At 36.9% G+C, this 23,157-nt stretch overlaps 1 protein-coding gene across 23 annotated transcripts in view; it reads left to right on the top strand.

Moving 5' to 3' along the window:
• MPDZ (multiple PDZ domain crumbs cell polarity complex component) overlaps positions 1 to 23,157 on the top strand; it is a 94,479-nt gene that overhangs the window by 2,211 nt on the left and 69,111 nt on the right. For 19 of the 23 annotated variants that reach the window (XM_063180655.1, XM_063180659.1, XM_063180664.1 and 16 more), the window contains exons 2-8: positions 5,825 to 5,895; positions 6,351 to 6,517; positions 14,770 to 14,991; positions 16,038 to 16,177; positions 17,991 to 18,204; positions 20,157 to 20,285; positions 21,526 to 21,729. In XM_063180655.1, coding sequence (XP_063036725.1) covers positions 5,880 to 5,895; positions 6,351 to 6,517; positions 14,770 to 14,991; positions 16,038 to 16,177; positions 17,991 to 18,204; positions 20,157 to 20,285; positions 21,526 to 21,729 — 1,092 coding nt within the window. In that variant the 5' untranslated portion in view covers positions 5,825 to 5,879. Of the gene's footprint in view, positions 1 to 5,824; positions 5,896 to 6,334; positions 6,518 to 14,769; positions 14,992 to 16,037; positions 16,178 to 17,990; positions 18,205 to 20,156; positions 20,286 to 21,525; positions 21,730 to 23,157 lie in introns of those variants that run through there. The other 4 variants (XM_063180679.1, XM_063180676.1, XM_063180675.1 and 1 more) reach the window with 2 other exon arrangements.

Genomic DNA, 23,157 nt, shown 5'->3' with positions numbered 1-23,157 from the left:
TGGTGTTCCTGACAAGTCAATAGGAAAATATGCTATTTTTGTCTTGGCAATAATAACATATTTGTTTTGTAGGCTTTTCAGACCCTGTCCTTATATCTGAAACCCCTCACACAGTGGTCTTGTTAAACAGTGTTATGATTTAATGTATAAGTCACTTGTTATTGTCACAATACACAAAGAGAAATTTCTGTTTTCAGTTTGTAGGGAAAATGATGACTCTTTGTTGATGCTTACTAGCAGCTGTTTGGAGAGGCTTTGTGTTTATTCATTTATGTATGCCATGTCACCTCTGTGAAAATCCAATATACATTGAGGTGCAACTGTTGTAAAATCTATGCTTCATCAGGTTTAATTGAATTTAATGAATATGGTTATCATTTGCCTATGCTTGAAAACATAAAGAGCCAATATTAACCATGCCTGTATTTCAGCAATTCAGTATATTCACTGGCGTCCCCTATATTCTGTATATGCTAAAAGTTGCTTTGCACTTCCTGAAACTAATGTAAAAGGATGCCAATTGATCTAAATTTAAGATATTTACTGAAAAAAAAATTTTTTAAAAAGATGATGCATTTGTTTCATTAACAAAAAAATCCCCAACAGACCCCACCAGAAACACCCTACCTTCTATGCTGTTATTTTTGAAATGCTCTTTGCAAATCAGTTTTAAATACACTATATCACACACATTTATCAGTAGGTGCAATCATTATGGATAGTTTAGTTGCATTTCCCAGTTGCAATTATTAGCATGTCAGTTACCATGGATATTATATCTTATGCTGATATTATGTTACAGAAAATTATTAATTATACACAGGGAACAGATTGCCGGTTCATGGAAAAAGATTTTAAGTTTCTTTGATACATTAGAGTGATGCATACAGAAGATTAAAAGTAGTTGAATGTTCAAAATTCTGTTTTCATAATTAATTCAAAGTATATGGTGTTGTTCATCAGCTCTCTCACAGAACTTTTCTTCAACATATGGAACCACTACCTCTATATGCATTTTTGATGCATTCGGCATTTTGCTAAATTCAAAGAGGCTAGTAATGTTTTTTCAAAGTGCTTAGAGTCTTAATATAGGCTGTGCAATACTGCCTTTTTATTTCTGCTTTGAATGTTTCAGAACAATTTTCATTAGCATAGCTATCAAATGTAGATGTCAGGCATCTCTTGTTTGCTTGTTACATTCCAGGTAGTTGATGGAAATCTGCTTTGTTCCTTGTGGAACAGTGCACGTTAATTTTGTTTTTTCTTTTTGTTCTCTTTTTCCCCGTTGGTCATTGCTGTCTTGTATTTATTTTCACACCCTTTGTGTGCTTAAAAAAGTACTGTATGTAACAGCAAAATTGCATTGACAGAAAAGTAGCTAGAATAAAAACCAGAAAAGCATGAGATCTTTGAATTCACTGTGAATAGTTTCCACTGCCTTGATTTTCACAAGACTGCTCAGTGTCTGGGGATCCACCTCAATTTTCCTCCTGGGGTTAGTAGCCATCTTTAAGGAGGTAAGTGGGGAAAATGAAGAGCTCTTAAAATCTGCAGGCAAGGCAGAAAGTTAAGCAGTAATGAGCATCTTCCTCTTCCTGTGTGGTTTGGTTGCTGTTCCCGCACGACACGGGTGCTAACATGATATGCCTATTGGAGTGATAGCCAGAAAACTGGGGAGGAAGATGGCATGGGATAAAAATCATGTACTAAAGGATATCTCTAGCCCACACAAACACAGGCCGAAGTGTTGGATTAGAAGTTCCAAAATACTCTCTTTAGCAGCTATAAAATGCATGTTGTGGTTACCTTGCTGCTTAATTGAAATAGATTTAATTTTAATCTCATGTAACTCCAAGCCAGAGTTTGGGCCTAGAGATCGCTCTTAAGATAGGCATTTCTTCTGTATGCTCAGAGTATTTCAAGTAATGCAGGAGCTATGGGGCAAAGCCTATTACTATGCTTTCTATCTTTGGCATTGCATGCTTCCTAATCCATGCTATGACCATTAGTTTCCAAGGTATTATCTAAAATGGCTTTGTGAAGCAGTAGATGGAGTATCCGTCAATGAAACAGAGTAGGTTTCCTTGTAGAAACTAAGTGATGGATGTGAAAGAATGATCAATGGAAATGCGTTGCCTTACTATTTTCACAAATCTTTTGTCTGTTTAGCTAAATGCCTTCTGCAATTGTAGTGGAAAGGAGGTGATCAAATAAATTTCAGAAGTTAAAAAAAATTCTGCCACCTGTGCATTTTAGTGTTTCAGAAGTGGACAGATAGAAACCAGAGTTGCAACATGCCAGCTGTTTTGTGGCAACCAATATTATCAAAGAAGGGTAGCACGAAGAGTGGCAAAAAACCCCATTTTTGTTTGTTAGTGTTGGAAGAATCAAATTTCAAAAGTGCAAACTTGAAAGGGATCATCTTTAACTTTGGTTTGTTCTTAGAGTGAATATGGTGTGTTTGTCACCTTATACCTGTCTAAAATTCCTTGTGTTTTCTATTCTAATGTTCTAAAAGAACATTAGGAAAGTGAGAGAAGGTGGTGAGGTTTGATTTTTTCCTTTTTTTTTTTTTTTCTTTTTGGTTTGTTTGGCTGTTGGTTTTTTGTTTACATCACAGCTTTCAGCTACCTGTGTGTTTTGAACTTGAACATAGATTTAACTTGCTATTTGTTTAACTGTCTTTCTTCGATTTGCCTATAAAGTCTTGACTCAGACAGCCTGTGTTCTTATTACTGTGAAGAGATTAATAAACTTCAGCACTGAAATACAAAAATAGTTAAATCTACTTTGAGCTAAGCTACTAAGCTCTTTGAGGTGTGAAGATTGTTGTATCCTGTATAGAAGGGTTGGTTTTGGCTTCAGGTTCCTGTGATACAGACTGCCAGGAGATTGCAAAATGAGGAAATCAGAACTAAACTCCCCATTAGAAATCTACAAACTCCCCATCTAGAAATCTGCAATCAGAACTAAACTCCCCACTAGAACTAAACTCCCCATCTAGAAATCTACAATGCCATTATAAAAATATTCAGTATAATAGAATTAGGCCTTTCAACAAGTGATCATGCATTCCACTCTACTTCTCACTAGCACATTGTTGCTACTTAGAAGCGAGCTGGTTTAAGGGCCAGTGTGTCCTGTAGTGGGTGGTGGTGTTTATGGATATGTCTCTGCAGTGTATTTTGGAGAGATGTGTGGTTGCTTCTCCAATACTTCACTGTGTTAATGTGCCATTAAGCTGGTGCTGGCAGATCCCACTTGTTAGCATTGATGTGGCACAGCAGGAGCAGTCATGTGTCCATTTGTCCTTTCAGAGTGCAGGTGGAGCAAACAGGGGTCAGCTTGGCCTGCAACACTGTAGAGGCAAACATGAGTGCCTCAGTGCATTGCATCTGCCTCAGAGGAGGTGTCTGAGGGGAAACATTCTGATGACAGTTTTGGTCTTTCTCATGCTTATTGCTGACTTCGACAAAAGCATTAAGCTGGCCAGCTGGGAAGGGAATTCCTACTAATAGAAACCCAAATAAAGTGAATAAACGGAGAGTTCAAAATAGATTTGCTGATACTAGCATGGCACTAGAGCAGTATTCACTCCTCTCTAAAGCATGAGATAAATAGAAAGTAAGTAATGAGTGTCTTAGCAGAGCTAAGGACTTCTTTTCATTGCAAATTACATGGCATAATCTCAACCTATAGATATGTTTAGGACTTGTGTCTGCTTGTAGAAACCTCTGCTATAAGTTGTTAGAGTTCATATCTTCAGAATTACATCAACACAAAGATGATTGTGGGTACTGTCACTTGTAAAATTTACGTTTCTCAGCACAAGAAGAATGAAATTTTAGTCAAATTGAGTCATAAAATAAAACAATATCCAGCTACCCCAAAAGGTAGAGACATTTTACAACTGCATCTCTTCTTGAGGTTCTTGCAAAGCTAAAGCAGAACAGTAACCTTCTATTTTTTCCTGAGTAGTTTCATCTGTTGAACATAAGATGTCATATGCTTGTGCATATAGTGCTGTGATAAATAAAATAACTGAAAAAATACTAAATTTCTGATTTTTTGCACGGCTCTCTGGTTCCATCCACTACACAGCCCCAAGGGTAGGTATTGAGAAAGAAATGGAGCAGTGACACAGGAAAGAACTGCTGTGATTTGCATAGGTACTGAGGAAAACATCTACAAGCATGGTATAAATACCTCTGATTTTAAATAGTGGCTATGAATAGAAGTGATAGTAGTTTTTAATCTAGAAAGAAAATAAGGGTGATAAGGGTTTGGGGAAGTCAGCTTCCTTCATAACATTTAAATCTCATCCAGCCCTTCCCATGTAAAATAGACTTTGTTTTGTCCTGTTTTATAGAGTGACAAGGTGAAAAAACAAGATATTTGGGTCGTTTTTCAGATCTGGTAATCACATTTTGGGATTTTCCTTGCCAAGTAAGAAAAAAATTATAAAGGCTTATTTTTATTTAAAAGCATAATTTGGACCATGGAGTAACATTACTTTGACAAAGTCAGGTTAAGGGGTTTAATAATAATCCTAAAAAGGATGATCAATGATTCTGTATCGATGTATTGTCAAATTCAAATGCAGTCTTCAGAGAGGTTATGTACTCCCCATTCTTTTACTGGGCTGGACTGGGCTCTGAGTAACCACATCTAGTGGAAAGTTCTCTGCCCATGGCAAGGTTGGAATTAGGAAGCTTCAGGCATATTTAAACTAGGGAAGTCGTACCCATGGAACTTGAAACCATTTTAAATCCATTTGGTTTGCTTTTTCTGCACTAACTGCAAACAGTATAGGCTTGACAAAATGATCAGATTCTATAACTAATGATCCTGTTAGGCTGTCTTATTTAGTGATCTGTCAACGTCATTCCTTTTCCTCTTTTTATCCAATGTCTCAAGAAAGAATTACTTTTCTTGAGTGCTTTGAGATCACAGTTCTGCATGTTTTTAGGTTCTCCAGATTCAAGTGGGGATGCTGTACTGTTTTTTTTCCTACTATAAAGAAAACAAACTATGAAAGATAAAATCAACAGTTCATACACCTGCAATGATATTTGAGCTCCTCACTTCTCACCTATCCATCTCCATCAAACATGTTCTGTCACTGCAAATTTCTGAGCAATTGCAGATGTACATTTTTAAAAAGGCCCAAACAACCCCAAAAAGCAGCAAAAAAGAATAAGGAAAGCAATTTCAGAATTTCTTCCTCCCAATGTGGAATTTCCTTCCTGGAAACCCACACTTAGAAAAACTCAGGTATCATCCACATCTGAGTGTCAATAGCATTAGATATTAATAGTGGAGGCTCTAGTGTGAGAATCCTACAAGCTTGTAGCCTTGTGGTTTATATGACTTTTCTTTCAAAGGTGATTGTAAAAAGTGTGCTTTGGCTCATGCGCCTGAAATTGTCAACACAGAGCTTGAAAACTGATCCCGCAGGGAATGTCTTTTGTGAATCACTGAAAAGGAAAGCAGTGAAACTGTAAAATTTCAGTGGCAGCTGTGATTCATAGTGTCTGATTAAAACAGTGCAGGACATGTTGTGCAACAGTAGGCAGACAGCTGCTTTGATATGGAAATGCAAATAAGTTACAAAGTATATTCCTAAAGCAATTTTCAAGAAGATTTTGAACACCAAAGTGAGTCAGAGTTTGACTTTGAGGTTATTTTAATTATCTGTGAAGATGTTTTTTTTGTGGATCGTTATTTTGCAGTTTATTGCTTTCAAAAGTCAACCTTTTTTCTTTCCCTTCAGAGCTTAGTATTTCTATAAATGTGACCTTTTTTTTCTTCTGTTACTTTTCAGGGAAGTATTTACAGTCTCTTTCCAGTTTTGAAATAGAAGCTGAGAAGCAGAGAACATGTTGGAAACAATTGGTAATTTTTTTTTTCATTTGTATCACGATATTTTTGTGGCCACATTGAGTGTGTGTGATAGATTTGGGATATCGGTGTATACTGCTGAGAAAGGTTTTGAAAAAAAATAATATACTGTGCTTAGAAATGCTGTTGTGTTTGGGCTTTTGTATTTGAAAACAAAATTTGTACAATCATATGTTTAATGTATTTGAATTTGAGCCTGTTGTCTGGATTTCATTTTAATCTTTTCTTGAATTAAAAATTTGCATGGAAAAGAAAGATGTTTTCTATTATGACTATTTATGCCCCTATTTATTTGCAGTGGACTGTAGCCACAGTTCCTGTAACTGGATTTCAATGAAGGCTCTTTCATTTTGTAACTCACTTCTTGATGGACAAAAATACAATTTTCATTGGCTTCTGATTTATGCAGTCTAGAAACTGGTGCTGACTAGGAATGATTATTGCTACAGATACTCATCGGGCCCTCCAGGCCATGGAGCGCTTACAGACAAAACTTCGGGATCGAGGTGACGTTGCAAATGAGGAGAAACTGAGCCTATTAAAATCAGTGCTGCAGAGTCCTCTTTTTAATCAAATTCTGAGCCTTCAGACTTCTGTTCAACAACTGAGAGATCAGGTAGGACAAGTAGTCCTGCAAGGGCAAGGGGAAACTTGCTAAGGTAATGCAAATATGTTTGTGTTTCTGCTTTTTGAACAGTGAAGTAGCGTAAACTAAACATCTGATCAAAAGGTTTGGGGACATACCACATGGACTTTTTGGGAAGCTATGTTTTGTGTATGTGATTTTTATGTATATGTGATTTTTTTGTGTATCCTTCTTACTTAAAATGTGCAGGGTAGGGAAATGGTGATATGGTTGGGGGGGGTAACATAAAGCTTTTTTTCTCTGACCTTCAAAAGGAGCATGTTTTCTATGAGGTCTAGAACTTGTTTCCTAGGAGCCTTTTATTGCTCCTTTGTGTCTTACCCTGCTAAAATAAGGACGTAGAGGGAAGCTGTAGAATGGTTGACTTCTGAAGGAAATGAAGATCTATTTTGTACTTTGTATAGGAATAAAAGATCAAAGAGAAGCCAGAGCTTTTGCCTCCTTTTTGCTTGCTCAGGGTATTAAGTATTAATTTTCTGCATGTTTTCAATGAGCTTGAGAAAAGGGTCAGCAACTTGGCTAGATTGACTTTATTTGTTGCTATAATTTTCTGGTCAGCAGAATAAGAATTTGAAGAATATAAAAAGTAGTTCAGTAACTGCATTAGGACTAAACTATGTATCTGCCTTTGCAAATTGTCATTCCTGTTGACTCCTCCAAGATGGCCAGCTCTGTCGGGTATGCAGAATTGCTGGTGGGAGGGAGCAGACTCTGCGCATGGACCTTATCATCAGTGTGGAGCCTCATCTGGTCTCTGACCAGACTATGATGAGACGGATTCCTCACAATCCTCACAGTACTTCAGCTGTGCGGCAGAAGAATGCACTGTGGCCCTTTATTGCTTCTTGTGGGTCATCTTGATGCTATTTTGCACAGACAAGAAGTAAATTAGAATGGTGTCTATGTTGTATTCATCACAATGGTTTTCAAATTTTGTCTGTTTAATATTTAGAGACTTAATGACATTGGAGTAATTTAAAAAAATCTCAGGAAAAAAAAGCTGTCCTGAGGGTTTGTTTGCACTGCCATTTGGAAATGAGAATTTAACAGTGACATCCAGAAATTGTGTGAATTACATGGCGAAGACCCTAGGAACATGTAGTAAGAAGTAAAAGTATGCCTGAAACTTTAATAAAAATTTTTTAAATGGCAAATTAAATTTTCACTTTTGGACATTAGCTATGAAGTTAAAGGATGGCTATCTTTTTAAATACACTTTGCTAAATTAGACAATGAAGCAGGAGATGCTAGGATGGGTAATTTAAGGCATGTATTTTTTAAAAAGCAAATAATAATTTCACTTTCTGTCCTGACTGCAGGTTTGTCTGTGAAGTAATTTTAGTGCTCTGTGCATGTTGCATGGTATGTACCCTGTTCTGTTTGACAGGGGAGCTATTTGGATGTGAATTCCCTTTTTTTTATGTGTGCTTATATGAACACTTACACATGTAAGTATATGTTTCCAGCATTCTTAGATTTTGTCAGTTCTTCATCTTATATTTTTTCTGTAGAATTTCTTCCCTACAATTTGACATGAGATTATTTGTTTTTATTTTGTGGTAAATATTTACAAGGCATACTGAAACAGGACACAGAATAAAAGCATAAAATAGGTAGTTATGTTAAAAAAACCTGTGTTTTCATAGGGGCACTTTTGAGGACACCACTCAAGGACACCCTTTTCACAACTGTAAGGGTACTGTGCTCTTGAAGCTCTTAAGCAACAGGTTGATGAAAACTGCAAGGCATGTGAGTAGTGACCAGGTTTTTTTGGCCAAGCTGTGTCAGAATAAGGAGAGAAGTTGTATCCCTGCAGTTGCAGTCAGAGCCCTGTTCGAGACAGGATGACCAATGGTGTTGACTTGTGCAATGACAAGATGTTGCGGCTTCTACCCACTGGAGATAAGGATGGCTAATTTTTTTATGTTTAATGATGAGCTGCAGTGACAGTTTAATGGGCATTTGCTTCTTTTCGACGTGAAGTGTGACAGTCTGTTTAACTGCCCCTCTCTTTTCAATGAGTTTTTAAGCAGCTACAAGACTACTGCAAAATTCTTGAGGAGGTCATCTTTTAGGACAGTGTAGTTTGAAAAAGGGGAAGGGAGCAGGGAAGACAGAATGGCAATTTACTTTACAAGTCAAACAGATTCTTTGCAAGTATCCCAGCAGATGTAGGTCAACCAGTGAGACTTCATTGTGGACCTCTAGGGTCATCAATAAACTTCAAGGTAAAGATGTGTTCCTGGCTTGAGGCATTGTGTCTTGAAAGCACAGAGATGATAGTGAAAGTCCTGCCCTCTATTTGGGCAGTATGTGGACTGGGTGGTATGTTGCTTTATCTTGAGGCATGGTCTAAAGTCAGAAAATCTGATGCCTTGATTCTTATTAGTAGGCTTTAATGTTGAGGAGTATTTTTTTCCCTAAATGAGTGAACAGGGTTTGTTTGTACGGCTAAACTGTCATTGTGAAGTTAACTGAAGTGGAAAAGTCTAAGCACAACAAAGGGATGTTTTTTTGTGAATTACTGTTTTGACTTCAGAAGTCTCTTGAACTGGGGAGCACTGAAAGAAAAAACTATTTTTTTCTTGTCTCTTTCTGTCCTTGTTCTTCAGTTAATGCTTGTTTTCTGACGTTGAAGAGCAGTCTTGTTGTTTGAAGTTAAGACAGAGACAGAGAAGAAAAATAGAGATTGTGGTGTTTAAAATATCTTAATATTATTTTTTTTTCTTTATGAAATATTTTAAAGAAAATGATTGGACTATGTTAGCATCCCTGTCCTGCTTCTTTTCTATTCCTTTTTGTCTCTCAGTTGTTCACCTCCTCCTCTACACCTTGTCCTGTCTCCTTTCCACTCAGAGCTGTGCCAGAACAAAATATCTAGTGGTTGGCTCAGATGGCAGGGCTGCATTTCTCAGTTTTGGGGTTTTTTTTGGTTTGATAGTTTGTTTTGTTTTGTTGGTTTTTTGTTTTGGATTTTCTTTGTTGGTTATTGGTTTTTTTTGTTTTTCTGTTGTGTTTTTTGGTTTTGTTTTTTTTTGTTTTACTTGCGAGTTTGACCATAGTTTTTTCTTCACAATGTAGTGGTGGGTAGCAGCTGGGTGTCTGTACAAGGGAGGATTTAGGGAAGAAGTGGGATATTGTCTTTTTCTGTTGATGGTGAACACTTAACATTGTTAACTCAACTCTGTCGTTTGGACAACTAGAGATTTTAGTTCATGTTTTGAGCTCCTCTTGGCAACAATACTGTTTGTGCTTTTAAATGAAGTGATAACAAGAAATGCTAATTTGGGATCTACTTCATCTGCTCCGTGGATGGAGCCATAAAGGTGCAGCGAGCAGCGTGGTGCTGGTGCCAATTCCTGTTCCTGGCAGCTCAGGGCCCTTTCCTGCTGTTGTGCATGTTCTCCGGCTTGTGCTTCCTCACTTCCAGTGTGATTGCAGTTGCAGCTGGCCTTCTTGCTACTCAGGAATCTTGCAATCAGTCTTGTGCTTCTTGGGGTGTCCAGGGTTGCTGCACAGTGGATGCAGTGCAAAAATACTGAAAATTTCTTTTTGTTGAATAAGTTGAGACCTAGAGATGTTGAGGACATTGCTTTAAGTTTTGGTACAGTACAGACATGGATTGTGTTGCTTTTTTTGTTAAAGTATTTTGAGCTACTGCCTGTAAGCACTACTTGATTGTATTCTGTGTCTGTCTGTGTGACTAAAACATATGTTTTGTCATACTAAGTGGTATTTATGATTTTTCCTTTTTATCTTATGCAAATTTTGTCCATGCTGGAGATGTTTATACCATAAGGAGAAAGCCAATCAAGGAAAAACAGCATAAGCAAGCTTATAAAAAAAGCAGTAATGTCTCATTCCGTAAATATACAGTCAAGGGGCTATAAAGCTTTTTTTAATGGAATTATGGTAGTTTGCAAAAGTAGTGCAATATGTAAATTAAGAAAGTAGTGCAATTTGTAAGTTAAGAAAAATATATCATTTTAAGATTTGCGCTTGAGGTTTATTGCTCCTTCTGGAATGACCTATACTGCTGTGGTTACCAAGAATATATAGCAGTTGCGCTCTAGTTTTTCGTGCTATAAACCTGGATTTCGTGGGACATGTGGAAGAGAGTGGTCATCACATTTCTGCTTATAAATATGTCTTGGAATTCCGAACTTCTACATTAAGAACTACCGTAAATATCACTATAAATGTTTTAATAGTTCTTAAGGTGTAACTATGTCTGTTTCCAAAGAGGAGATGTGAAATGTGAGGTTTTTGCACACACACACACAGAAAACTTTATTCTGTTAACAGTTTAACTGTTTTTTAGTTTTATTGTTTCTTGGAGTTTTAGAGGTCAGATGAAATTTTATGTGAGGTTGGCTTCATGCACTAAGCACATTTTCCATTAAATATGAGCTGTGTTTGTTTAAAAAGGGTGTAATGAAAATGATATGTTGCTGTCAGTTGCTATTGATGTGACTGTGTTCAATACTGTGTTGTGGCTCTGCTGTTGTACTGAAATTTTGAGGAGAAGATTTGAGGACTAGGTATTTCTAGTCTGAACTGGAAGGTTATTTTTTCCTTTTCCTGCAATGTATATAGTATGCAAGATTTCCTTTCAGTGGTATTTTAACCATTGTGCAAATAAATATAATCCAGTTTTTTCAGAATAGTGGAGTTGTTACTGCATTATGTGTATTAGAAAAACAAGAACAGTTTCCATCTTTTGCTTTGAAAGACAATGGGAAAAGTCAGTCTATTCCTGTATATCTATTCCTGTATATCTGTATACTCAGAAAAGTATGGAGAAAGGATGAACTTTCAAATGGAGGAAATAGCCACTGTATTTGCCAGTTTGAACAGGACTTGGTCAGTGAAAACATGCAATATAGAAACTAAAAAAAAATCATCGGCGTGAAACAACTACTGCTTCAGCATGAGAATGTGCAAATTCTCTACCAGGGAGAAATCCAGAATTCCCTAAGGACATTGCCCTACCTTTTTTGAAAAAGTCCTTCAAACCTGAGTGGAGAAAAGCATGGTGATACTGGATAGATGTTCAGGTGGAAGTTGAAGTGCCCATCATGATTACTCTGCTCTTAGAACACTGTAAACAGTGCAGTGAGCTACCTAAAGCAATCAATCCACTGTCCAGTAGTACTAGGAGAACATACTTAAATCACAGTACAAGTTTGAGTGGTACAAGTAGTATTTTGGATTCAGATTAAGCATGTAATGCTAGTCATAATGGCAATATGTCATACTCTAAAACGTTTTATTTTTGATGTGTAGTTCCATTTGTTCTTTGGTGATTATAGATACAGAGAGTCTTTTATGGTATACTAGAGAAAAACCGTATCATAATGCAAACACCATTTATAACATCCATACTCTTGTAAAACGGACATAATTTTGTTTACTGTGGTTTGATGTAGATATTTATGTATGATTTTTCTAGTGCAATTTGCTCCCTACACATTTGTGTGTAAAGAAGTACTTTAGATACATGAGGAACGTAGGCTTTTTATGCCAAGAGGGGTTTCACAAACTGGGACTGTCTCTGCATTATCAGTCTGAAACATTGTGTGGTGTCGTAGAATAAATTCAAAGCAGGGGGCTCTCAGCTGCAGTCAGTTGCTGTGACATAAAATTCTGTTTCTCTCCTTTTTGGCCAATGTGGCTTGTTTTTTGTAAAGTAGAAGGTGCTCTAGCTTTCTGTACATTTCAAATTTTGCTTTTAGCATTGTTACAGAATTTTCCTTTTTTTGTCTTAGAAACTGACTACACACTCTACTCAAAGTAGGGAATTTGCACACAGTTGGGTTTTATAAGACTATCAGTAATACCAATGACTTTCTACTTCTGCCACCCTGAAATGTGAAACATCCAGAAGCTCCTGGATGAAGGAGCCCTCAGGACAGAATAATGCAGTTAGAACGGTGCTAAATGAAATTGCAGATATTTAATGTATTTTTCTCTAGGTATAATCATACTGATTGAAGTCATTACCATGCTCAGCTGCTGAGCCTGGCTTACTTAGTTTGAAGTTACCACTCCAAAAGCTGCACCAAAGTAGTTTAGTGAGCCCTCACTAATGGACATTGGATAAAATTGGTAGTTTTTACTTGTACTGTTCTGTTCTTTGTTTAGGCTAACTTTGCTGGCTTTGCCAGAGCAGGTGATAAGTTCTCTAGGGACTGCTTTGACCAAGAGTGCTCTGAGGATGGTAACTTACAGCAGAAAGGGTAACTCTGTGCTATTTTCTGCAATGACAACTGCGATTTAGAGAGAACTTGAATCTATGACTTACTAACATTTGTGATACCAGACCTGTATACTATGGCCTTTAGGTGCACATGAAAGGTGGTGTGTATCTCATATACTCTTAGGCTGTTTCATATGAATGGTTAGGTGCCATAATTTTAGATACTCCTAGGATTAATGATTTCACCAATGACCAAATTTTGTGGGAATAAGCATAGCAACAGTCTCTATCAGAAGATTTGAAGATGGAGGAGAATAAGAAATAAAGCACATAACTGACCAAGTTCAGCTATACAGTTTTATACATTGAAATGGACAACACTGTGAAGGTGGAAGTGAATTAACCTATTATACGGCCTTATGCAGATAAGAAACGCAAGTATGTTGTAGACTTTACTAGTTTCAAATCCATTCATATAATGTAAGGGGAAGTCTGACATTCTCAAAAGGGTAGAATTTGATTACGTCTCTGTGTATTGTTACGTGTGATGAACTGTGAAACAAGGCTTATCTATCTGTGCATTACAAGCTTTCCAACACAAATGTATGCAATCAAAGAAAGTGCATATGTGCACATTTTAGGTGTTACAATTTGTTTGAAACATAACCCAAATGATTCCTCACAAGTATGGATAAAGAACATAATTGTTGGGATATAAAAATCACTGAGTTCCAAACATCCAAATTTTCTTCTTTACAGTTTTTTTAGGTCAGAGCTGACTTAGAAATGCTAATGAAAACTTTTCTTTTTAATGCTGACTTGTGGTATTTTTTCTTTAACTTGAGGCCTTCCCAGCCATATAAGTTATTCAACAAATTATGTTTGTTTTATTTTCCTAAGACACTCAGATGAGATGAAATTGTATGATGGAGAACAATATTGACCATTTAATAACTGGACTGTTGGAGAACTGATATGATAAACCCAATAGATGTAAAATGCTTGAACAATTGAGACTGGTGCAGTAAATATTTTAGAATATATTTACTGTTTTGAAATTTTTATTGATACTTGAAGTATAAAGTACGACTTAAAGGAAGGGGAACCTTAGGTTTCTGTACTGTGATGCAGAATGCTAGAAAGTGTGCATTGTAAAACTATGAAAAGTATTTGAAGTTGCAATATAATAGTTAGTATGCCAGGCCAGTAGGAAGCAAATTTATCTGGAGTAAAGCAGTACCAATTGAAAGTCAACAGACATGTGAGACAAAAGACAAATGAGGGTTTCTGCTTTACCTGAGCTTTATATCACCAGCAGTTATTAGATTGGTTGGCACAGATCACTGGGAAGAGGTGATTTACTGTGGCTGTGCAAAACAGAGGTTTTTCTTTTCTGTTCTGAGAAAAGTGGCTGTAAAGTTTGTGTAAATGTATGATTGTGACTTACAGATCAGCCTGGTGATTTCAGACTTGTTCACTAATCTTATATTTAATCCTAGCTCATGCAGATAGTAACACTGGTAGGTGTAGTACATAGAGATGCAGAAACCCTGACCAGTGAAATTTGTTCTCTATGTAGCTGTGTGATTTACTTATTTTTTCATCAATTTTTGCATGCTTCTTTTTAAAATTGTAAAACAAGTGATAACATTTTTTGTTTTGTTTTTTGGGTTTTTTTTCATTAAATACTAATGTTGTAGGAAACCTTTGTTCTTGTTTACCTCTAGCATAGTGATGGAGTACTTCAAGATGCTATCGTGATGGGAACAAATGAATTTTAGACAGAGTATTGAAAATAATTTTAAGTTATTCTAATCAATTTGTTTTGTGGTTGTAGTGTGCAACTCAATTGTACTCAGTTGGGTATAAATATTGAAGGTAATTTTTCTCCTTAAAATGTCTGTTTAAAATTGCAAATTGGAATTTCAAGTGCTTTTGATGGTCAGTTGGCTTATGATAATGTCCTTACCTAAGAAGGTTTCTGCTGTGTCTATAAATCTGTGTTGCCTTCAATCTTTTACAGGTAAATATTACTCCTTCCATACATTCCAGTGGTGAATTCCCTCAGCTTCTCCATCATGGTGTGAACATGGGGTCCTTGCCACTTAATGAGTCATATTTGTTGGCTCAGCAGAATGGCAACCCAGCTAATGTGTTAGAAACATCAATGAGGTCCATTACTCCTCAGATTAATGGGAAATTCTCCAGTGATGACTTTGAGCAGCTGATCAGAAACATGTCCCAGGTAACCCTATCATATAATAACTACAAAATATGGATTACTGATTATATGAAGATTAAGGTACACGTATATTTATTTAAAAGCAATTGAGTTCCTGTACGAACCACAATACCATTTATGTATAAATAAAAGTAACCTTTTAGTTTGAGAAACAATTAGTAAGTGAGAAAGCAGTTTAAAAACTAGCCCTGACATAGTCACTCATGAGCTACTGTCCTTAGCTGACCAGTGTGTGTATTACAGATCAGTATGCCATTATTTTTTCATGCACATTGTAAAACTGCTGCTCTGTGCATGAGGGAGATACTTTGTCAGAGCCTGCTCTTGTATGCATAATTAACGAAATCTATGTGTTTCTTGGAAATAAAATGGAAAATTTTGACCTTGCTGTGCATTGTTCTCTAATCTTACTACTTTTCTGTAGTAGGCAGAAGTGGTGCACGAGTCCCTTCAGTGGCTGGAGCTGGGAGAGCCCAAGCATATTTTCTAGGATTTATCGAATTAATCTGTAAGAGAGCAGGATAGGAGAAGCCTAGTGGTGTACAGGAGAGCCTTTTTGCATAGTCCAAGTTTTTTTCATCTGTCTGAAATTCATCTATTTCTGGTTTTGCTTGAAAGTGGTCCTGTGGTCCTGTACCCTCTAAAATATATATATATATATATATATATATATATATATATATAAATTAGTATATAGTATATATATAGTATATATACTATATATATATACTATTCAGTCACTACTAAACCAAAACTTTATATATTTATCATTTTTCCCTGATTTCCTCTTCTGTGCTGTAATAATATTTATTTCTCAAACATTTTCTGTATGATAGCAAGAAATTGGAAAGGAACAACTGTGTTTCAGTTATTAGCTTGTACAGTTTTGCTCAGCTATAGTTGTTATTAATTAGTGACAACTTATTTGTTTCAAAAATTAATTTCCAGTTGTTTGCCACATTTATTGTTGCTGCTTTTCAACATATTTAACCTTTGTTCATTTTTAACCTTTTAACATTTGTACACATTTTTTAACTTTTGCTGAACAGGGTCGTCTTGTTGAGACAATTGACCTTATTAAACCTCTAAGTGGTGGTCTGGGCTTCAGTGTTGTGGGACTCAAGAGTGAAAACAGAGGAGAACTAGGAATATTTGTGCAAGAAATCCAGGAGGGAAGTGTGGCACATAGGTAACATTACTACTGAATATTTTACTATACCATGTGTGTATGTGACGCTGCAGTTCAGTTGTGTTACTGCTGTTATTTTTGTTATTTTGTTATTTTTGACCTTCTGGTACAAGGACGTGTTTACATGTTTCTCTCTTCACATTCTGAGCATCATCACAGAGGTAAAATTACTTGCCACAATTGATATGATGTTGAAACATTATGAACTGTTAGCATCATATGAACTGTTCTTATTTTACAGAAATTACAGATGGCTTTCCCTGGGATTTTTAAATAGGGAAAAAGAGGGAGCTACTGTTCTGTGTCATGTCTTTTAAAGTAGGAATACATATTTTGCCATCGTTGAATGCACTGAAGAACAATTTGATGCAAAAAAATCAGCTGTATCTGGCAGTGTTATTTGTTAGGTAGAGTCCCATTGAGCAGGTGTGAAACCCAGATTTGACATCAGGCAAGTCTTGATCTAAAGTCAGGGATATTCACAGAGATACTCAGCTGATATTACAGAAGCTCAGCAATAATGCCTTGCTGAAATTATGCTTCAGACTTAAACTCAGATTCCACAGCTAATGTTGAGAGAACTGCTGAGGAACCCCACAAACTCAAAGGTAAATGGCAGCAGCACTCATTCACTGCAGGCTAGTAAAGTGTGTCACTGGTCCAAGCTGCTTTGTGGTGTACTTTGTACGTTGTGTGGAGAGGCTGAGACATGTTGGCGCTACTTCTCACTGTGCTTTAGTGAGATATTTTCAGATTTTTTGTGATCTGAATATTCACTGTAAGTCTAATAACAACATGGGCAAGAGAGACAAGAACATGGTATACAGACTTAATTGTAGTTAATCAGGTATAAAATGCAGCTTGCTTTATACCCTACGATATTTTTTAGTCTCCTCAATTTTGTCTTTTTGTTTTCTTTTCTTTTCTTTTGGTTTAGGCGAGGTGGCTTTTTTTTGTTTGTTTGTTTTTTGGTTTTTTCTTCTGTTTGCTTGTTTCTTGTAAGTTGAAGCTAAATAGTTTTTCCCTACCTTGGTGCTCTACTTGGGTTTCTCGAGTGTGGGGGCTCACAAAGGGTGTTGTAATAGAAATTCTTGTTTTCCTTGCTGCCCTTGCTCCCCTTTTTTATCAAAGCATTCCCACTTTGGGATGCAAAGAAGTAGTGGAAGAAAGAGAGGATAATTCAGCTTCATGCACTTCCTTTGGAGTAGATCTGAGGAAGGACTCAGTATATGAATTTACAGTGATGCTTTCTTTGTCAGAAAGTGAAGAGGTTTTTTTAATTTGTTCAGGACTTTTGTTTGGTTTCTTTCTTTGTCCTTTTTTTTTCATTTATTCTCCCCCCCCGCCCCGCCTTGTTTTTCAGCAAAACAAAATTTGTTTCTGTAACATACTGATGAAAGTGTGTTCCACTCTATGGTTTGATGAATATTCAGAATGGGTACACTGAACAAAGTGGAGCACTTGGTCTGTAAAGCAAGAGGCTCAAAGTCAAGGATAAGCATAAATTCCCAGGCTGTGGTTGGGAGCAACTGAGATTAATATACTTAGTCTCGCATGGGGGTTCAGGGAGAGAAAGCTGGCTAGGGGGTAGTCACCAGGGGAAAGTAGCAGTGGGATTAGCTTCAAAGGGAGCCATCACCAGGGTGCCACATCAGCTCCTTTCAGCAACACTGCAGGGGGGATTAAAAAAGTAGGGGGAATTGAGGTTATTAAAAATCCTGTAAAATTGTCAAAATATTGCAAATTCTGTGTCAATGCTTCCTTGATTTTTCTTATTTGTTTATTTTGTCATCTGTTTACACCTGTGTGACAGAGATGGAAAGCTGAAGGAAGGAGATCAAATCCTTGCTATTAACGGACAAGCTCTTGATCAGACAATTACACATCAACAGGCTATCAGCATTTTGCAGAAGGCAAAAGATAATGTCCAGCTAGTTGTGGCTAGAGGCACTTTTCCTCAGATCATCAGTCCTGTAGTTTCCCGGTCTCCATCTGCTGCTAGCACAGTTTCAGCCCATTCCAACCCGGTGAGTATAGCTCAAACATCTGTGTATTCATTCCTGGATGTACAGGTACTTACTGCATATAGTCTTTTGAGTAATTTTTTGTAACTTGTATGTACATTCCTTCACAATTCTTGAGGTTTTTCTTCTATTTATCTTTATTATACCTTTTCCCTTTCAAGACTAGAAAATATTCTTGCTTGCTGGGGGAAAAATCTTAATCTTGGATGTATTCTATGCTCCCATCTGCCAAATTATCTGTATCCACCAGTGCAAATGCAGCATGTTTACCTTACTTGATGAAGCTTTATTTTGAGGTTGCACTAAACAGGATATTTTTTCTTTGCATTCTGCTTAAGCAAACAAATTTTTGAGGCTTTGTAATCTGATCTGCACCACCAGCTGGATGGGTGCTTTTGTGTTTATTTCTCTATTATCTGTTAGCATGGGAGCTCCAGTGAAATTACAAGATGCGCTTAAGGACTCCCTAAAAAGCAGCTCTACTACAATTCCTTTCTTATGAGGGCTTTTGCACATCTAGGTGTAGACAGCACAGTTCAGAAACATGGTGGTATCAGGCTGATATAAACTGTACTTTCTCTTCCTCTTACCTCACTCATGTAATGGATTGTCCTGGTATGAAACAGCCTATATTCAATTTTTTTATATTCAAGTTCAGTCTTCTGTGGCCCTTCTTTAAGGGAGTCAATTACCAGAAGTGTAGAGAGCAATCATTCTGGAAAAAGGAACTGTTTTTTTAATCATTAGTATAAAGCCTTTAGTGGAGGAATGTCAGAAATGTTCTTTATATCTGTGTACAGGAGGGCAGCAGACTGACCTAACTTTTCCTGCCAGCACATAGGGGAAGCCTGCTCTTTTCCAGTATTGCTGTGACAAAATTGTTATCTATGTGATTGCCTCTGTATTCGCTGAACAGCTTCCCTTGCATGAAAAGATGTTCTTTACAAACATTCCATAGCTGCTTCTGGTTTGTTTAGCATACCTTTCCCAGTTTTCATGTTCTCTTTGCTTTCAAATGCAACATACTAGGAGCCATTCTTTTTCCTTCAGGCTTTGATTTATTAGGCTGGCTTTATGTTAAGACTGGATTTCCAAACAGGTACCACAGGCCTTTGAATTTGCAATACCTTGATTATTCAAAAGAAAAGCTTATTTTAAGATTATACCTGGTGTAGCACCAGCTGTGTTTTTAAGTTTCAGGTGAGTTTACTGTAGGAGTTCTTGTTCAGAAGGAGTACCATGAGCTTCCAGCTGTCCCTTCAAGGAGTGCCCCATGCGAGTGAGATAGGATTTGCCTTTCTTTCAGAGCAGTTTTGCCCCTCTCAGAACACAGTCTGCTGTCAGAATGACTTCATTCTCGTGCTGTTGCCATCAGACAACCCAGAAGAATACTACGTGGGGCATTTCTCTTACTACCTGCCTCACAATATTTGGTTCTGCTTTCAGCCTTAGAAGTACTGAATTGGGATTTTGGTTTCTCTTTTGCTTTGTTGTAATGGCTGATGTGAACATGCCTGAAGAACAGACCTGAAAATTTTAATTTCCAGTCCTGTGTGATTTTCTAGAAGCAGTATTTACTGACTACAAAGGGGCATGAAGGTGGGCAGTGCTAGGCTGCTGCCTGTGTTCATTTAATGAGTTCTTGGAAGTTCTGACTCATTATTCAGCTCTGGTTTGTATCAGAGAAGTTCCACCTGTTATAGAATTAGTTATTTACTGATTAAATATTATGTAATATCACACCTAATAGTAAATGTTAAAAAGGTATTATATGTAAATCTTCCTCCAACTTTCCATTATTAAAAACATACTCAAAAAATAAGAGAAAATATGCTGCAAATTCCTTTATATGTATTAATAGTTTGACTTGATAATTGTAAAGGCCTTTTTACACCTGAACGATTCTATGATGCTATGTTTTTAATCATTTGCAAGCTTTTATTTTTTCCTTTTAGGTTCACTGGCAGCATGTGGAGACCATAGAGTTGGTCAATGATGGCTCAGGTCTGGGATTTGGGATAGTAGGAGGAAAGTCAACTGGCGTGATTGTTAAAACCATCCTTCCAGGAGGGGTGGCCGATCAGGTAAGTTCAACCTACCTCTCTGTTACTGTTCAGTAAGGTGTGAAGTTACTCATTACTTTTAGGTTCAGACCAAATAGTAGTAGCTTTTATCCCAATAAATGAAGGAAAAGAAACAGTAATTATGGAAAATTTTCCTCTGTAAAAGTGGCTTTAATGCAGGAGTCTGCATTTGAAATCTAAAGATTAATTAGGTTCTAAATTGCATTTTCAAATCTAGTAACATTATAAATGTTGTGTGCATTTACAGTCTTAATTCTTTCACGAGTGTACTTTCACGAGTGTACGAGGCTGTAATCAGGGGTGGTGAGGATTCCAAAGATTGACTTTCTGTGCCCTAATAGCTAAGAGCATCTGCTTTTCTCTGCTGAGCTTATTGAAGTTGGTAGTAGATATGTGGCTTCGTGTGTCTGCTTCAAGTCACGGGCTCTGCTCTTGCCTGAAGGGGTTGTGTGAATTGAATTTGGTTATCACACCTCATTTCAAGCTTGTTCATTGGACAGGTACCTTGGGCTGCATTTATGATGGTTATGGATTGAGTAGGCACAGAGACTGGTCAGTCTTCCAACAATAGTAGTAGTGGCCTGATAACAGGGCCTGGAGGGGCGTGGACAGCATTTACTGCTGTCCTCTTTCCCCTGAACAGGTAGATAGGTTCCTTTTACAAACCTGTCTTTCTAACACTCATCATATGTCCTAAATTCATATGAAGCTTTTTTATTAATTAAAGGTTAATCAGTAAGAGACTAAACAAGTGTAGATCAGTTTATATAGCTGGATCACAGGAAGAGAGAAATTAATTTTATTTTGAAGTCATGGTTAATCCTGTTGCTATTAGTAGTAGCTTTTTAGTATCAGTGCAAACCTGAACAGGCATTTGTATTCTGTTTTTTGGATGTGTGCTTGAAAATGGAACCCAAAGTTCTGCAATCTACATGCAGTTGTTAAATACCATTAGGAGCTGGTAGCTGTAGCACATTTTTGTAGCTAAGCACATTTTTTTCTCTGTGCTTGGATGGTGTCTTGTTAAAGGATCTCCTGGATATCGCTGGGGAAATTCCTAATAAAACTTGTGTGCCATTAGGCAGCCTTCTTTTCTTCTCCATGTTATCAGGATATTGGCTTGGCATCCAAAAAAAGTCACCTGATTCATCTGTCAGAAGTGACTAAAGCTATGTGCTATTTTTCTAGTTGAATAGTACATGGGAGAAATGGCATTTTTTCATCATTATTTTTCCTTCAGCATGGAAGACTGTGTAGTGGAGATCACATCTTGAAAATTGGTGATACAGACCTAGCTGGAATGAGCAGTGAGCAGGTGGCACAAGTTCTAAGGCAGTGTGGAAATAGAGTGAAATTGGTAATTGCAAGAGGTCCTGTTGAGGAACCCCTTCTACCCGCAGTTCCTCCAGGAACACCAGTACCCACCTCTACACCAGAGAAACAGGTATGCAACAGTGAACATATGTAACCCATTGCAAACTTCCTTTCTTTTTAACTGCTCTTTGAATGTCTTTTGTGTTAATGTTCTCAGAAGCTAGCATTTTGTTCCCCAGTAGCACAGTTCTGGGAGAATTTAAATGTAATGAGTCCACAGTGCAAGGAACTGTATTCTTGAAGACTTTTGGGATTAAGGTTTAGGACTTCAGTAAGTATAATCTGATTAACAACTTGTTCTGAGTTGCTTGTAAGGTATGTTATTACATTGGGACAACTGAAGCAACGCAGTCTTTTCTTCAGGACTGAGCTAGTTGAGTCTTTAGCATTTCTCTCTCTGCCTTTTTTCTGTATAATTTCATCTGTTCATCAGAACTTTTCTCCCTGTGCCAAGCAGCACACAGATGCTAATCCTTTCCTACATCACCTGTCACTGCTCATCTGCTAGATATTTTCTAAAAAAAGTAAGCCAGCTGCTGCCCTTACTCCCCTGCTGATGATTGTACTTTGTATCTTTACTCCTCTACAAGTGTCAGCCACTTAAAAAATGCTGTAAATATTATCATGACTTGTCAGCTCAAAACCTCTACAAAATAGGTAATTTACATGTTTGTAACAAAGTCTGGTTTCATGGGATTCAGAAACAGTACTGTTTTGCCACATATTGCTATGACCAGATACATTTAAATGTAAATATTTCAAGTAAATTAATGAGAGAAGAAAAGGTTTGTTGCTTTTGAGCCTATCCTTAGATAGAATTTTTTGTTTTACTTTTTCCTGTTGTTTTTCTGGACATTTTCTTCAGTTCCAATGTAGATTTGAGTCAAGTCACATATGAAGAGAAGTCCTTGCAATTTATGCATGGATATTATGTTACAATTTAGATGGTGTTACCATCCTTTTGTCTCTGTCCATTGTAGTAATATCTGTGAAAAATTAACATATATTCATCCCTTGTTTTGTGGCTATAAGGCAAAGAAAGTTGATTTTAACATTGAGATTTCTGAGCATCAAAGATAAGAAACAAACTAGTACTTTTGTGTCTTTACAGCTCAGAGATGTAAAATCTTTCTGCATTTTAGATAAAGACATTAATATTTAGCGCTAGTATTACTTGTCTGAAATGCATCTCTCAAAATAAAAGCTGAATTTGATAATTTAATCTGTGCATTATTTCTGCAGTATTTGCCTTTTTGAGGTTATATTATGCAATGTTTGAAGATCTATCTGCAGCTGCAGAATATATGTGATTTCTAATACTGACAAAATAGCAAAGGGACACAATTTGAGGTTTTTGCCACCTTCCCAATTTTAATACTTTTCAAAACCTTTTTCCTGCTACTTCTTTCCTGGCAGGAGGCAGGCTATTTTTAAACTGCTCCTGCGTACACAAAGTCACGTTCTTGGAAGGAGCACCCCTGTTAGCAGTCATGCAAAA

The sequence above is a fragment of the Melospiza melodia genome, chromosome Z, assembly GCF_035770615.1.
Source record: "Melospiza melodia melodia isolate bMelMel2 chromosome Z, bMelMel2.pri, whole genome shotgun sequence".
In the NCBI taxonomy this organism is placed as follows: Eukaryota; Metazoa; Chordata; class Aves; order Passeriformes; family Passerellidae; genus Melospiza; species Melospiza melodia.
This window is presented reverse-complemented; position numbering and strand designations above follow the sequence as displayed.